At 36.5% G+C, this 14,574-nt stretch overlaps 1 protein-coding gene across 1 annotated transcript in view; it reads left to right on the top strand.

Moving 5' to 3' along the window:
- The window catches only part of asz1 (ankyrin repeat, SAM and basic leucine zipper domain containing 1), a 206,667-nt gene that overhangs the window by 76,107 nt on the left and 115,986 nt on the right, over positions 1-14,574 (top strand). The window contains exon 5 of the mRNA XM_039761401.1: positions 13,195-13,306. Coding sequence (XP_039617335.1) covers positions 13,195-13,306 — 112 coding nt within the window. The remainder of the gene's footprint in view (positions 1-13,194; positions 13,307-14,574) is intronic.

Raw genomic sequence — 14,574 nt, 5'->3', positions numbered from 1 at the left:
TTATTGAAACTCAAATTGGCTTGGTAAGCTCAGTGACCCCTGACCTACATACACAGGTGAATCCTATAATGAGAAAGAGTATTTAAGGGGGTCAATTGTAAGTTTTCCTCCTCCTTTAATTTTCTCTGAAGAGTAGCAACATGGGTGTCACAAAACAACTCTCAAATGACCTGAAGACAAAGATTGTTCACCATCATGGTTTAGGGGAAGAATACAGAAAGTTGTCCCAGAGATTTAAGCTGTCTGTTTCCACAGTTAGGAACATATTGAGGAAATGGAAGACCACAGGCTTAGTTCAAGTTAAGGCTCGAAGTGGCAGACCAAGAAAGATTTCGGATAGACAGAAGCGACGAATGGTGAGAACAGTCAGAGTCAACCCACAGACCAGCACCAAAGACCTGCAACATCATCTTGCAGCAGATGGAGTCACTGTGCATCGTTTAACCATTCGGCACACTTTACACAAGGAAATGCTGTATGCGAGAGTGATGCAGAGGAAGCCTTTTCTCCGCCCACAGCACAAACAGAGCCACTTGAGGTATGCTCAAGCACATTTGGACAAGCCAGCTTCATTTTGGAATAAGGTGCTGTGTACTGATGAAGCTAAAATTGAGTTATTTGGGCATAACAAGGGCGTTATGCATGGAGGAAAAGAACACAGCATTCCAAGAAAAACACCTGCTACCTACAGTAAAATATGGTGGTGGTTCCATCATGCTGTGGGGCTGTGTGGCCAGTGCAGGGACTGGGAATCTTGTCAAAGTTGAGGGACGCATGGATTCCCCTCAGTATCAGCAGATTCTGGAGACCAATGTCCAGGAATCGGTGACAAAGCTGAAGCTGCACCGGGGCTGGATCTTTCAACAAGACAACGACCGAAACACTGCTCAAAATCCACTAAGGCATTCATGCAGAGGAACAAGTACAACGTTCTGGAATGGCCATCTCAGTCCCCAGACCTGAATATAATTGAAAATCTGTGGTGTGAGTTAAAGAGAGCTGTCCATGCTCGGAAGCCATCAAACCTGAATGAACTAGAGATGTTTTGTAAAGAGGAATGGTCCAAAATACCTTCAACCACAATCCAGACTCTCATGGGAACCTACAGGAAGAGTTTAGAGGCTGTAATTTATGCAAAAGACGGATCTACTAAATATTGATTTCATTTCTTTTTTGTGGTTCCCAAATTTATGCTCCTGCCTGATTTTGTTTGAACAATTATTGCACACTTTCTGTAAATCCAATAAACTTCATTTCACTTCTCAAATATCACTGTGTGCGTCTCCTATATTATATATTTAACTGACATTTTTTATCGTAACAACCAACGATTTATACAGGAAAATAATGACTATTAACAAGGTTGCCCAAACTTTTGCATCCCACTGTACCAGTAACAGCGCAGTAAATACACTTGAGCATTCCTAGTTTTCATGCTCTTTCTTTGTACGTTTAGTATTTGTTTGCTCAGAGGTTGATGCGCTTGCCGCATTCCTGAGCAGCTCTTCTTTTCTTCTAATTAGTAGCCCGCTTATTCTCTTCTTTGTCGACATCTTTTCCAGTTAAAACTGATTTAGTCAGTGTTTGTGTTGCAGTTACTTAGTATGTTTTCTTTAATGTTTCACTTAAGCTGGCACTTAAGTCTTCAGTCTGCCTCAAGAATGTCTTAAGATATGAAGAGGTAAGGGAAGTGACGGCAAAGTTTGTAAGGATGTGAATGGTGCCCTGCTGGCTGCTGCCGAGAGTTGATTCTACAATAAAATAAAATAAAATAAGAAGAAGAAGAATAACCTTGGAGGTCAATCTTCACCCCGAAAGCGGATAGTAGACGTCATGTAGTATGTGTACCAAATTTAGGTTAATAGGTCAAACGGTTTGCGAGGTACAGGTGATTTAAAATTCTGGACACAAATGTCACACTCCTTTAATGAATCCCATTTCAAATAGCATATAACAGACACGTTGGAATGACAAATGCAAAGTATTTTATTACTACATGCATTAGAAAATGTTTACCAATAGATGGTGTACTGCAAACAGTAACACTTAAATCTACATCGATTGTTTAGCTTTCACCCTGACTTAGATGTGTAGCGCAGCTAGTCCACCATTAAAGGATACCTGTCTCTCTGTGTGTCTATCTGGTTACTATGTCTCTGTCATTCCAAAAGTTGGCACATTTGCATTTGCCATTTCAGTAGATGGCAGATCTCAAAAATTAACTCTGCTTCTTTGAATAACATACAAAATGGCAAATATAAAAGATTACTTAGATTTCAGCCTGTCTTAGATAGGTAGCCCATCTAGTTAATGATTAGATTTAATGATTAAATCATTTTCTAAAGCTGCTACCTCATTTTCCTTACCTCTCTCTGTAGAGGGAAGGATTCCTCAAACACAACTATGGAACAATTAATTAAACTGTGTAATTGAGGGATCTTTTAAATCTCCACTTAACATTTGGCTGCTAACTTTATGGAGATAGAAAATGTTAGACAATGCTTGGCATTTTTTGTGTTTTTTGCTTCATCAAAATATTGTTTTCTATGCCTTCACCTAAATTATCAAGATGCATTTTTTATTCACTGTATTAGGAGTTGTTCTTTGCACAGTATAGTGCATATTGAGTTTAATGTTTTATGAAATGTGGTCAAATGTTATAATGTAATGCACGGGAAGATTTTCTTTGAAAATGATACTGAGAATATTTGGTATGCTTGAGTAACAATGTTTTTATAGTTACTAGATCAGAACCAAAGCCATTAATAATATGTCCTTCTCCAGTATCCTAGCACTAGTTTATAAATTAAATTAAAATAGGCTGCATTTCAGTAAACTGATTTATTGTTCTGAGTGTGGTCATGCTGCCATCTAGTGTATCAAATATGCATTTATACAGTTTTTGTAATTCATTTGGAAACTGCCTTTTATTTTTCAAAGGGATTACTTAATTAAAAGCAATCTTTTTTAGATATAATCTGTTATTGTTTTAGAATTCTACCTGTATTTGTTGTAATTATATTTAATGAATTCAAGTTAATTCAAAAACAAAGGAGTGTGTATCTATGGCAAGAATGCTTTGTTTCCACCATATGCAATAACGGTTATAGTAAAGTCTTTAAACTTCAGGCACATATACTTAGTATGGAATAGTGACTATGGAAAGGCACTGAACATTTAACCGTACGGTTTCCACTTGATTTCCTACACCTTGTCATTCTGAAGGCACTTAACCTTCCTTTGCTTTTAAAGTAAAAAAATGTAAACAAAAGTACTATGTCCTTATTTTTCAACTTGCATTGCATAAAGGTATTAAATATAATATATTAAAAATAGCAATTAAATAAATAATTCCTTGTTTCATTAGTGGAAGTGAAATTCTGTACAGCGGATTAAAAGATGTGCTGAATTTTCAGTTTCCATCATATTTCTTGTTGGCTGAAACCAATATTGGCAGCAGGATAACATGAACCTGGCCTTACCAGATAATGAATTAGCAACATAATTTCTGCTCTACAGCTGCCTTTTACCAACCACTAAGGCTACATGATTAAGGAAAAGACTTATGATGTATAAGATTTCAGTTTCAGTCCCCTATGACTCAATAACTAAATTATGAGCAATTTGTTTAACCTACCCATAGTCTGCTGTTGTATATGTAAAGCACGCAGTTGATGTTTTTGTTATGAATGGTTACTACAAGGAGAAGAAAGTTCACCATTTGCTTGAGAAAATCACTGGTTTTGGGTAACTTATACATCGATCAGAGTCAAGGGCATTAGGCATGCTAAAACAAGTAAACTGTTGTGTTCTGCTTTGTCTAGGTTTTATTTTGCTCAATTTATTGATCTGTTATAAGGGGTTGAGCATCTGCAGGATCTAACATAATATACAGTATTATGGTCAGAGTGGTTGAGACGTAAGCCTTTGGAAATCTGGGTGACTAACAAAACTCTGTTCTTGGTGGGTATCCTGTTATGTTCTGTGGAGTATAGCTGTGTTCTGACATTGCTCTGTGACCCAACCCCACAACTGCACTTTTTACAATTAATATATCAATAATTTCTTGTCAAAGCCTCAACATACCTTCTGTTGCTTCTTGGTGTTGTATATGGATCATTCAGACCAAAAGAATCACTAGGGTTCTTTGCATTCAAACCCAGTGAAAAAAGCCTACTTTGGTGGACGCTCTCATGGCGAGGGATAGTTTTGGAGGGAATTGTTGACCAATTGAAGGCCTTTGTAGCAGAGCAAATGACATTCTAAGTGCAACCTGGGAACGGGATAGTACAGTGAAGTTTTTTGGACCTTCAAGCTGATATTGTTGAAATCAGAAATGAACAACAGAATGTATTATTATTGTTTATGCAGAATAAAAGTAGGGTCCGATGACCAGGGAGGACATAAAAAACAAAAAAAAAACTTCTGATGGCTAGAGAAAAAATAAAATCTGCAGGGGTTCCAGGGCATGAGACTGCCCAGCCCCCTCTAGGCATTCTACCTAACATAAATGATCAATCCTCATTGTATTCAGGGTTCTCATGGAAGGACTTGAAGATGACGGTCACGTGGACTTCTGGCCTTTAATCCATCAATGTAGGGACATCATGGTGCTTTGATTAGGTGGTGGTGGCGCAGATCGCCACCACAGAAAACCGGAAAAAGAGCAGAAGAGAGAGTAGGGGTTAGTACAGATTTTGGAGCCACCATGAATAGTAATGATAATTAATTGAATATACAGAGCATCAGGATTAAACTAAAATGAAGTTCTGGGAAGCCATGTTAAAGTAATGTGTTTTTAGCAGTTTTTTTAAAGTGCTCCACTGTATTAGCCTGGTGAATTCCTATTGGCAGGCTATTCCAGATTTTAGGTGCATAACAGCAGAAGGCTGCCTCACCACTTCTTTTAAGTTTAGCTCTTGGAATTCTAGGCAGACACTCATTTGACGATCTAAGGTTACGATTTGGAATGTAAGGTGTCAGACATTCTGATATATAAGATGCAGCAAGATTATTTAAGGCTTTGTAAGCCATAAGCAGTATTTTAAAGTCAATTCTGAATGACACGGGTAACCAGTGTAGTGACATCAAAACTGGAAAAATGTGCTCAGGATTCTAGCAGCTGCATTCTGCACTAGTTGCAATCGATTGATGTCTTTTTTGGGTAGTCCTGAGAGGAGTGCATTACAGTAATCTAGTCGACTGAAAACAAAAGCCTGAACTAATTTCTCAGCATCTTGCAATGTTATAAGAGTTCTAACTTTTGCTAAATTTCTTAAGTGAAAAAATGCTGTCCTAGTGATCTGATTGATATGTGATTTAAAATTCAGGTCAGAGTCAATAATTACCCCTAAATTCTTTACCTCTGTCTTGACTTTTAATCCTAATGCATCAAGTTTATTTCTAATAGCCTCATTATATCCATTATTGCCTATCACTAAAATTTCAGTTTTCTCTTTATTTAGCTTGAGAAAATTAGTACTATTACTACTACCCCTTCTGTCCTCCAGGCTCCCTCACTTGCATTTTAACACTTCTCTTTTGCAAAATGCAAATTTTATCAAACAAACCTCTGCTAAACTTTAAGGAGTTCATATCTTTGAACAAAGACTCTGTTCAGAGTCCAACTTATGTTTGGATGGCTATTAAGGGGCATATTCAAGACCTAACCATTGCTTTTGCATCTAATTTAACCTGCACAGCACAAAAGAAACATCTGAATTATCTTGAAAATGCATGCCCCTATATCTCCGATCAAGTACACAAGCTAAAAAAAATCACACAACCTAGGACTGAGTTAAATGACCTTCTAATGAGGAGTGCAGACTTTAAAATTCATTGACCGCACATTTGTTGCTATCTCTCCGGTGCTAAACCAAGCAAGCTGTTAGTACTTAGAATTGCGCAGATGTGACTTGTTAGCCTCTATTTCCCAAGTCAAATTAAAATTTTGGAATATATTAATTAGAGCAAAACTGCACTGCTTCCTATATACCATGCCTGACAATGTCTTTCGTTTTCTTCCTTTATTCTTGTTGTTATCTCCTTTTAATATCAAGGAATAACTATTTCACCCTCCATTACTTATTGTACTGTCAAATTTTTACACCTTGTATAATGAGGTAAAACAGCCAGTGCTGTCCTGGAATAACCCCTCTCCTTACTTTCAGATCTGTTTGGCAATCATTAAAATGAATATTGTTCCTCATCTAAATTTTGTTAGCTCAATGCTCCCTCTTCCCACACCTTTCTGCTTTTGGTACCAGCTCAAATCAGCAATCAGCTCCTTTTTATGGAGTGGTAAAAAAACCTGCTATCAAACGCTCCACTTTGATTCAAGCCATATTGTGCAGAGGTATTTCAGGTCCCGATTTTGAACTGTACAATTTGGCATATGTCCTACATCTGATCTCCTTATGATTAAACCCTGCATTTTCCCCTTCATCCTGGCTTCTTACAAAAGCAAACCTTGTGTTCCCTCACTCTCTGCAACAGTTACCATTTATTAGGTTTAAAACAAAAAAGGGAGTAGGTGAACTTAATCCGCTTATAAATTATTGTGTGTGTGTGTGGTATAAGGTAGAAATACACCTTAGCTCCATTCCTGGCTGATATTTACACCATTGTTTCACAATAGTTCTCTAAACATTGGTAGCCAACCCATCTTCTGTCCAACTTAGGCTTCATAAGATATCGGCACACTTGCTGATTTGTTTGATGGGTCTGGGCTTCCCTTTTTCCAGTCCCTGAAAAACAAATATGTAATACCTTCCTACTGTTTCTTTTTCTTTTTCTATTTACAAATAAAATCTGATCTCAGGACATGTGGATTGAGGTTTTTTTTTCTGCTCCTGTTCCCAGTCATCTATTTGACTATTTTCTTCTTGTCTCCCTTTTCCATTAAACACACAACCTTTTTATACACCTGCCTTTATGATTCCAAAGTTATTCCTGTCTCAATCACAAATGGATCTCCAATTTAGTCCTTGTGCCTTAGCGCCATTGTGTTGGAACACAATTTTTTAAAAACACTAAAAGTTCTTAAAGAAATTTTAATCAGCATATCATATATAAAAATTATAGAGTTTATCACTATACTGGAAAGCATTTTCTAATGGGTTTGGCTCCTGATCCCCTCTGTCACCAGTGCTCCCTTAGTGTACTGAGCACATTTCCCCACACGTTTTGGAAATGTCCCACTGTTGCTGTTCTTTGGTCCTCGGTTGCTTTTGTGTTCTCCGTCCTGTCTATCTCTGTTCCTTGCTCTCATATTACTCTAATCCTTTTAGATTCCTCTAGTCTTTTATCTCTCTGTTCTTCACCAGTGCAGTATTTCATTAACCACAACAGCAGCCAAAACTCTTATTTTTTCCCACTGGAAGAATCCTGAGCTTGTTACTGTCTCTGTATGGAAATCATCTTTTTACAACCTTGTTATGTTGAAATTGGCTGCCACATGGATCAGTGGGTTATCGTGTAAATGTGCCTTAGGTTGTCACAACTGTGCTGCCTTTGGCATTTCACACATGACTTGTTCTGGGAGATATCTTATACTGGAGGGGAATAAGAAGAGTGAAAGTAAAGTTTCTTAACACAGCCCTTCCACTTCACTAACATGGGACCCATTTTCCTTAAGCCACTCACCAGACTCGCATGTTTCACTCTACCTAGTGTCAATCTGTGGATGCTTGAGGACGCTGTTGCCCCATGAAACCCAACAGACGGATGCAGACATAGGTTTAAAAGCACCAAAAAATAATTTAATTTTCTTTCTTAAAGTGCCCCAAAGCACCTCCACCACAATAAACAGTAATAATACACTCAATACATAACAATTCAAATCCTCTGTTATCTAAGATAGCTTTTGTATAAGTAAATTTTAGTTAATTCTTTTCAGCGTAAAAGGAATATGTTTTATAGCACTTTTATTTATTTATATACAGTGGTGTGAAAAACTATTTGCCCCCTTTCTGATTTCTTATTCTTTTGCATGTTTGTCACACAAAATGTTTCTGATTATCAAACACATTTAACCATTAGTCAAATATAACACAAGTAAACACAAAATGCAGTTTTTAAATGATGGTTTTTATTATTTAGGGAGAAAAAAAATCCAAACCTACATAGACCTGTGTGTAAAAGTAATTGCCCCCTGAACCTAATAACTGGTTGGGCCACCCTTAGCAGCAATAACTGCAATCAAACATTTGCGATAACTTGCAATGAGTCTTTTACAGCGCTCTGGAGGAATTTTGGCCCACTCATCTTTGCAGAATTGTTGTAATTCAGCTTTATTTGAGGGTTTTCTAGCATGAACCACCTTTTTAAGGTCATGCCATAACATCTCAATTGGATTCAGGTCAGGACTTTGACTAGGCCACTCCAAAGTCTTCATTTAGTTTTTCTTCAGCCATTCAGAGGTGGATTTGCTGGTGTGTTTTGGGTCATTGTCCTGTTGCAGCACCCAAGATCGCTTCAGCTTGAGTTGTGAACAGATGGCGGACATTCTCCTTCAGGATTTTTTGGTAGACAGTAGAATTCATGGTTCCATCTATCACAGCAAGCCTTCCAGGTTCTGAAGCAGCAAAACAACCCCAGACCATCACACTACCACCATATTTTACTGTTGGTATGATGTTCTTTTTCTGAAATGCTGTGTTCCTTTTACGCCAGATGTAACGGGACATTTGCCTTCCAAAAAGTTCAACTTTTGTCTCATCAGTCCACAAGGTATTTTCCCAAAAGTCTTGGCAATCATTGAGATGTTTCTTAGCAAAATTGAGACAAGCCCTAATGTTCTTTTTGCTTAACAGTGGTTTGCGGTTTGGAAATCTGCCATGCAGGCCGTTTTTGCCCAGTCTCTTTCTTATGGTGGAGTCGTGAACACTGACCTTAATTGAGGCAAGTGAGGCCTGCAGTTCTTTAGACGTTGTCCTGGGGTCTTTGTGACCTCTCGGATGAGTCGTCTCGCTCTTGGGGTAATTTTGGTCGGCCGGCCACTCCTGGGAAGGTTCACCACTGTTCCATGTTTTTGCCATTTGTGGATAATGGTTCTCACTGTGGTTCGCTGGACTCCCAAAGCTTTAGAAATGGCTTTATAACCTTTACCAGACTGATAGATCTCAATTACTTAAGTCTGTTCTCATTTGTTCCTGAATTTCTTTGGATCTTGGCATGATATCTGGCTTTTGAGGTGCTTTTGGTCTACTTCTCTGTGTCAGGCATCTCCTAATTAAGTGATTTCTTGATTGAAACAGGTGTGGCAGTAATCAGGCCTGGGGGTGGCTATGGAAATTGAACTCAGGTGTGATACACAACAGTTAGGTTATTTTTTAACAAGGGGGCAATTACTTTTTCACACAGGGCCATGTGGGTTTGGATTTTTTCTCCCTAAATAATAAAACCATCATTTAAAACTGCATTTTGTGTTTACTTGTGTTATATTTGACTAATGGTTAAATGTGTTTGATGATCAGAAACATTTTGTGTGACAAACATGCAAAAGAATAAGAAATCAGGAAGGGGGCAAATAGTTTTTCACACCACTGTGTGTGTGTATGTGTGTGTGTATATGTATATATTTATATTTATATATATTTATTTATATTTATATATATATATATTTATTTATATTTATATATATATATATATATATATATATATATATATACTAATAAAAGGCAAAGCACTCACTCATCACTAATTCTCCAACTTCCCGTGTGGGTGGAAGGCTGAAATTTGGCAGGTTCATTCCTTACAGCTTCCTTACAAAAGTTGGGCAGGTTTTATATCGAAATTCTACGCGTAATGGTCATAACTGGAAGCAGTTTTTCTCCATTTACTGTAATGGAGATGAGCTTCAACGCCGTGGGGGCGGAGTTTCGTGTGACATCATCACGCCTCCCACGTAATCACGCAGTACATAGAAAACCAGGAAGACCTAAAAAAAGCGCTGAAGAAAACATGCATTATATAATTGAGAAGGCAGCGAAACAATAAGAAGCGAGCGAGTGACATATACAACCATATTCATGAGTTCTGCTACTTCGGAAACAAAGCACGATGTAAACCTACACTTTAAATTAAGTTCATAGACAGGCTGCCGCTGGCGTTTGTAATTTAGTGCCTGCCCATATAAGGCCGTCCGTCAGCTGCAATCCAATAGCAAACTGCCACTAAATATTCACGGGTGAAGGACTGTGCTTATGGAGAGGAAGATGAGATGGTCAGGGTGGTGTTTGACACAAACTCAGCGAAACTGCGAGAAAGTTTTAAGTGCCAGGACTAAGGTAACATTAAATACAGCCATGGACATAGCACGAGATGGCACCAGCACAGCTGGGAACCTTCGATGCATGTACACCGAATGGCTCACGTGAACTGGCGCGTGCACAGATAAAAGCAACAGTTCCAAAGAGCGCTGAACAAAAACCGAATTACGCAATTGAAAAGGCAGCAAAAATATGAAGCGTTTGATACATACAAGCATATTCATAAATCCAAAACAAAGCACACGTTGGAAAAAGTCAATGTCCCGCTAAAGGAAGACAGTGTAAAAAACCGTGCATGCAGTGTGTCAGGTCTCAGATAAAGAAGAAGACGAGCTGTTTATTGATGCAGTAAGAAACGAATCGATGAATGAAACCTGTCATCTTTACAACGATTGACAAACACGGAATGTAACTTGAACACAACACATCCTACAAATACGAACCTGATTGAAAGAAATAATGATAATCAAATCCTTGATGACAGCAACACTCAGTAACACTCACAAAACAAATACTGTATATTGACAGTCATGTTACGTTATTTTTAAAATGTTCCCTTTTCTTTTCATAGCTTTTTAACACACTACTTCTCGCTGCGATATATATATATATATATATATATATATATATATATATATATATATATATATATATATATATATATATATATATATATATGTATATATATATATATATAACCCGATCTACATACTCGAATAATGGATACTTTATTCGCCATCAATGATTGTTTTGGTAAAGCCATACTCAGTGTATTCATTAGATGAGCGGTAAAAAGTAAGAGCGAGGGAAGGATGACTTATTGAGGCATGCAGGCTGTAGTGCGTCAACTCTATCTGAATTGCGCGATCACATTTGAAAAATATATCTTTTCAAGTTCTATTTAGTCCATATGTGTCAAACTCAAGGGGGGCCACATCCGCCCGGCGTGTAATTATATCCGCCGCAGATCATTTTATATACTGTATTATTGTTATTAAAGCCGGGTATATGAAGCGCTGGTAACACAATAAACTACAGATCCCATAATGCAGCGCTTCAGCTGCCTTGCCGAACACTTACCGAGTTAATCAAGTTATTGCGAAGCTAGCTCACACGATGCTGAAGAGAAAAGTTGATTCTGAAAATAGAGCCTTTAAAAACCGATGGGAGGCTGAGTATATGTTTACTAAACCCGTGTGTCTCATTTGTGGAGCTAATGTGGCTGTAATTACAGAATTTAATCTAAGACGGCACTATGAGACAAAACATCAGGTTAACCTGAATGCAATGCAGAAGATACAGAAAGCAGCATAATTAAATAAGAATCTGACACTTCAGCGGACGTTTTAACCCGTGCACAATCACAAAGTGATTTCAAGTGAAGCTGCTTTTATGGGAGACACAAATGCACCAGTGCACCTTGCCTCACTTTCCCTGTTGCCAAGTAATGTTAAACCAAGTCGTCACTACGGTGTTCCCAAATCGCACTTTGCTGATAAACTGAGCGCACTGAGTTTGCACGGCGCTTTGGTGACTTCGAAGAACAAAAAAAGTCCGTCTACATGCGGCTCGAACCTTATGCATGTTTGGTAGCACATATCTGTGTGAGAAGCTCTTCTCAGTGATAAAGACTAACAAAACAGCACACAGGAGTCGCCTCACTGATGAGCACCTGCAATCCATCCTGAGAATCTCCACAACACAGAACCTCACACCAAACATAAACGAACCTGTGGCCAAAAAGATGCCAGGCGTCCAGCTCTAAAATGACATATGAGCAAAGAAAACTGAATGATTTGATTTGTTATTGCTGAAAAGAACACATTTCATTTATATTTCTAGGTTTTGTTATGCAGCATGTTCATATTTGAATTTGTATCATTTTGACAGGATATATTTTTATGGAGAGCAAAATCTTTTGGGATATTTAAAATCTAAGTTTATTTTTATATAAAATTACATAAGAGTAAAGAAATGTGAATGTTTGTTCTTTTAACGTTTACTTTATTTCTAACTTGTATAATTTAGACAGGATAAATTTTTATGGAGAGCAAAATATTATAAGTTGTTTAAGGTTTGAGTTGATTTATTCACGAATAATATTCCTGTCTGTTTTACCATTCCTACCAAAGATATTTCTGTCGACTAAATAAAAATTCCTTCTATTTAAAATTTAAATAGAACTTGAACAAATACGATAGTTCATAATATCCACGCAGACTTGCACGTAAGAGCGGAGTTATCCGTTTTAACAAGCAGCGTATTGCACTGATCTGAAATAGCTGTGTGTGTATATATGTAGATATGTATGTATATGTATATATATGTTTATATATGTGTGTGTGTATGTATGTATATATATATAAGTATTTGTGTGTGTATGTATTTGTGTGTGTGTATGTATGTGTATATATGTAGATATATATATATATGTATATATATATGTGTATATGTATAGATATGTGTATATATATATGTTTATGTGTGTGTGTATAAATATATATATATATATATATATATGACAACAACACTCATCACTCACAACAGTGACAAAACAATTACATTGACAATCATGTTACGTTATTTTCAAAATGTTTCCTTTTCTTTTCATTGCTTCTTTAACACACTACTTCTCCGCTCTTGAAGCCTTGGTATTTTGCTATTTATAATATATATATGCTATATATAATATATATATACAGTGGAGGAAATAATTATTTGACCAATATATATATAATATATTTTATATATATATATATATATAATATATATATATATATATATATATATATATACACACACACACTTAGTTTAATGTGACAACGTCATCAGCATTTTTATACCTTGATGTCACAAAATCTTTAGTCTTTAAAATAAGTTTTTCAATATACTGATTTACATTTTTTCTTTTTCCTTTTACTAGTGCTCTCATGACACCCTTGATGTTTGCATCTAGAGATGGATATATACAAGTTATAACTCTTCTTGTTTCCCATGGTGCTGAATTGGATTCTCAAGACCAAAGAGGATATACTGTAAGCATGTAGTAAATGCTGTTTTGATCAATGTAATGATAAATACACACTGCATAATTCTAATATTAAAATAATATGAAAAATTAATTTTGACATAAAAGGACCTTTTTATTTTATATCATTATTGGTAAAGGGCAGTGTGATTTATTATTTTTGACTTCATCATAAGCAGAAAATAAATGCAAGTTGATGCTGATACCAAATGTTATAAAGTATATGCTTAGCCTGCTGCTCCTAAAAAGTAAGTATTAATATTGTTACAAATATAGTGGTTTTGTATGACATCTTGCAGGATAGGCAGAATGCCATTTTGTCATGATGCAGTAAATATATAAACTCGTGTCTTTTTTTTATTGGGAAAGGAAAGTGCCTTTTCAGGCTCTTGATCTAGAAACTTTTTGTTGTATGAATAACCATATATTTCAATTTCTCAGACTGATGCACGGGTGGCAACCAATGTCCGTAGTTTGATGTGTGCAATTTTTTTCCATGTGAGCTGCAACATCTTAAAGCTAACAATTTTTGAGCATCAGTATTAGTAATACATTTCTGTATATAGTGCAAAAAAATCACAAGTATGACTATTTTTGTTAAATATCAAAAAAAAAAAATTTTAACAAAAAATGTATTTGTACTTAAAATTTCACCGAATTTGTGCTATTTTGACCTTTTTGGTCTTCCATAAATTATAAACTTTATCAACATTAAGATTCTCATGAGGTTTTCCACATGCTGAACCTTTAAGTGATTTCTAGAATTTGTTTTTATATTGCTAATTAGACTACTTTCTCTTTTCTTGGTCTTGTCCTTTGTGAGAGATGAATGTTTGAAATGGTGCTCTGCTGGCGGCTGTGTTATCTTTTTTTTTTTTTTTTTTTACTATCTATCCTGCATTTATTCAACCTAAGAGGATTTAATAATAAGTATATTAAAAGCATGAGCAGGTGATAGTGGGGTCAGAAAGAGAAGGAAAACGTAGCTAAAGTTACATCAAAATATAATCTGGTCTCAAGTTAATGATACAGCCTGCAGTAGACTGAGTTGGAAGTGAAAGGCATTGGAACCAAGTATAGCCTCTTTATCCCCACTGTCATCTACTACTATCACCCCCTGCAAGTCAACAGCATCAACTCCAACAGGTTAAGTAACTCCACCTTTGGAGCATGGATAAGATGGAACTGAGCAATCTGAGCTGAAAACATTGATTACTGAATTTGGGATTAAAATAAATGATGCGAAGGAGGATGTAAAGGAAGGTATAAAAAATT

This window comes from Polypterus senegalus, chromosome 8 (genome assembly GCF_016835505.1).
Source record: "Polypterus senegalus isolate Bchr_013 chromosome 8, ASM1683550v1, whole genome shotgun sequence".
Classification (NCBI taxonomy): Eukaryota; Metazoa; Chordata; class Cladistia; order Polypteriformes; family Polypteridae; genus Polypterus; species Polypterus senegalus.
The sequence above is the reverse complement of the archived record's forward strand: the minus strand, read 5'-3'. Positions and strand labels throughout refer to the sequence as shown.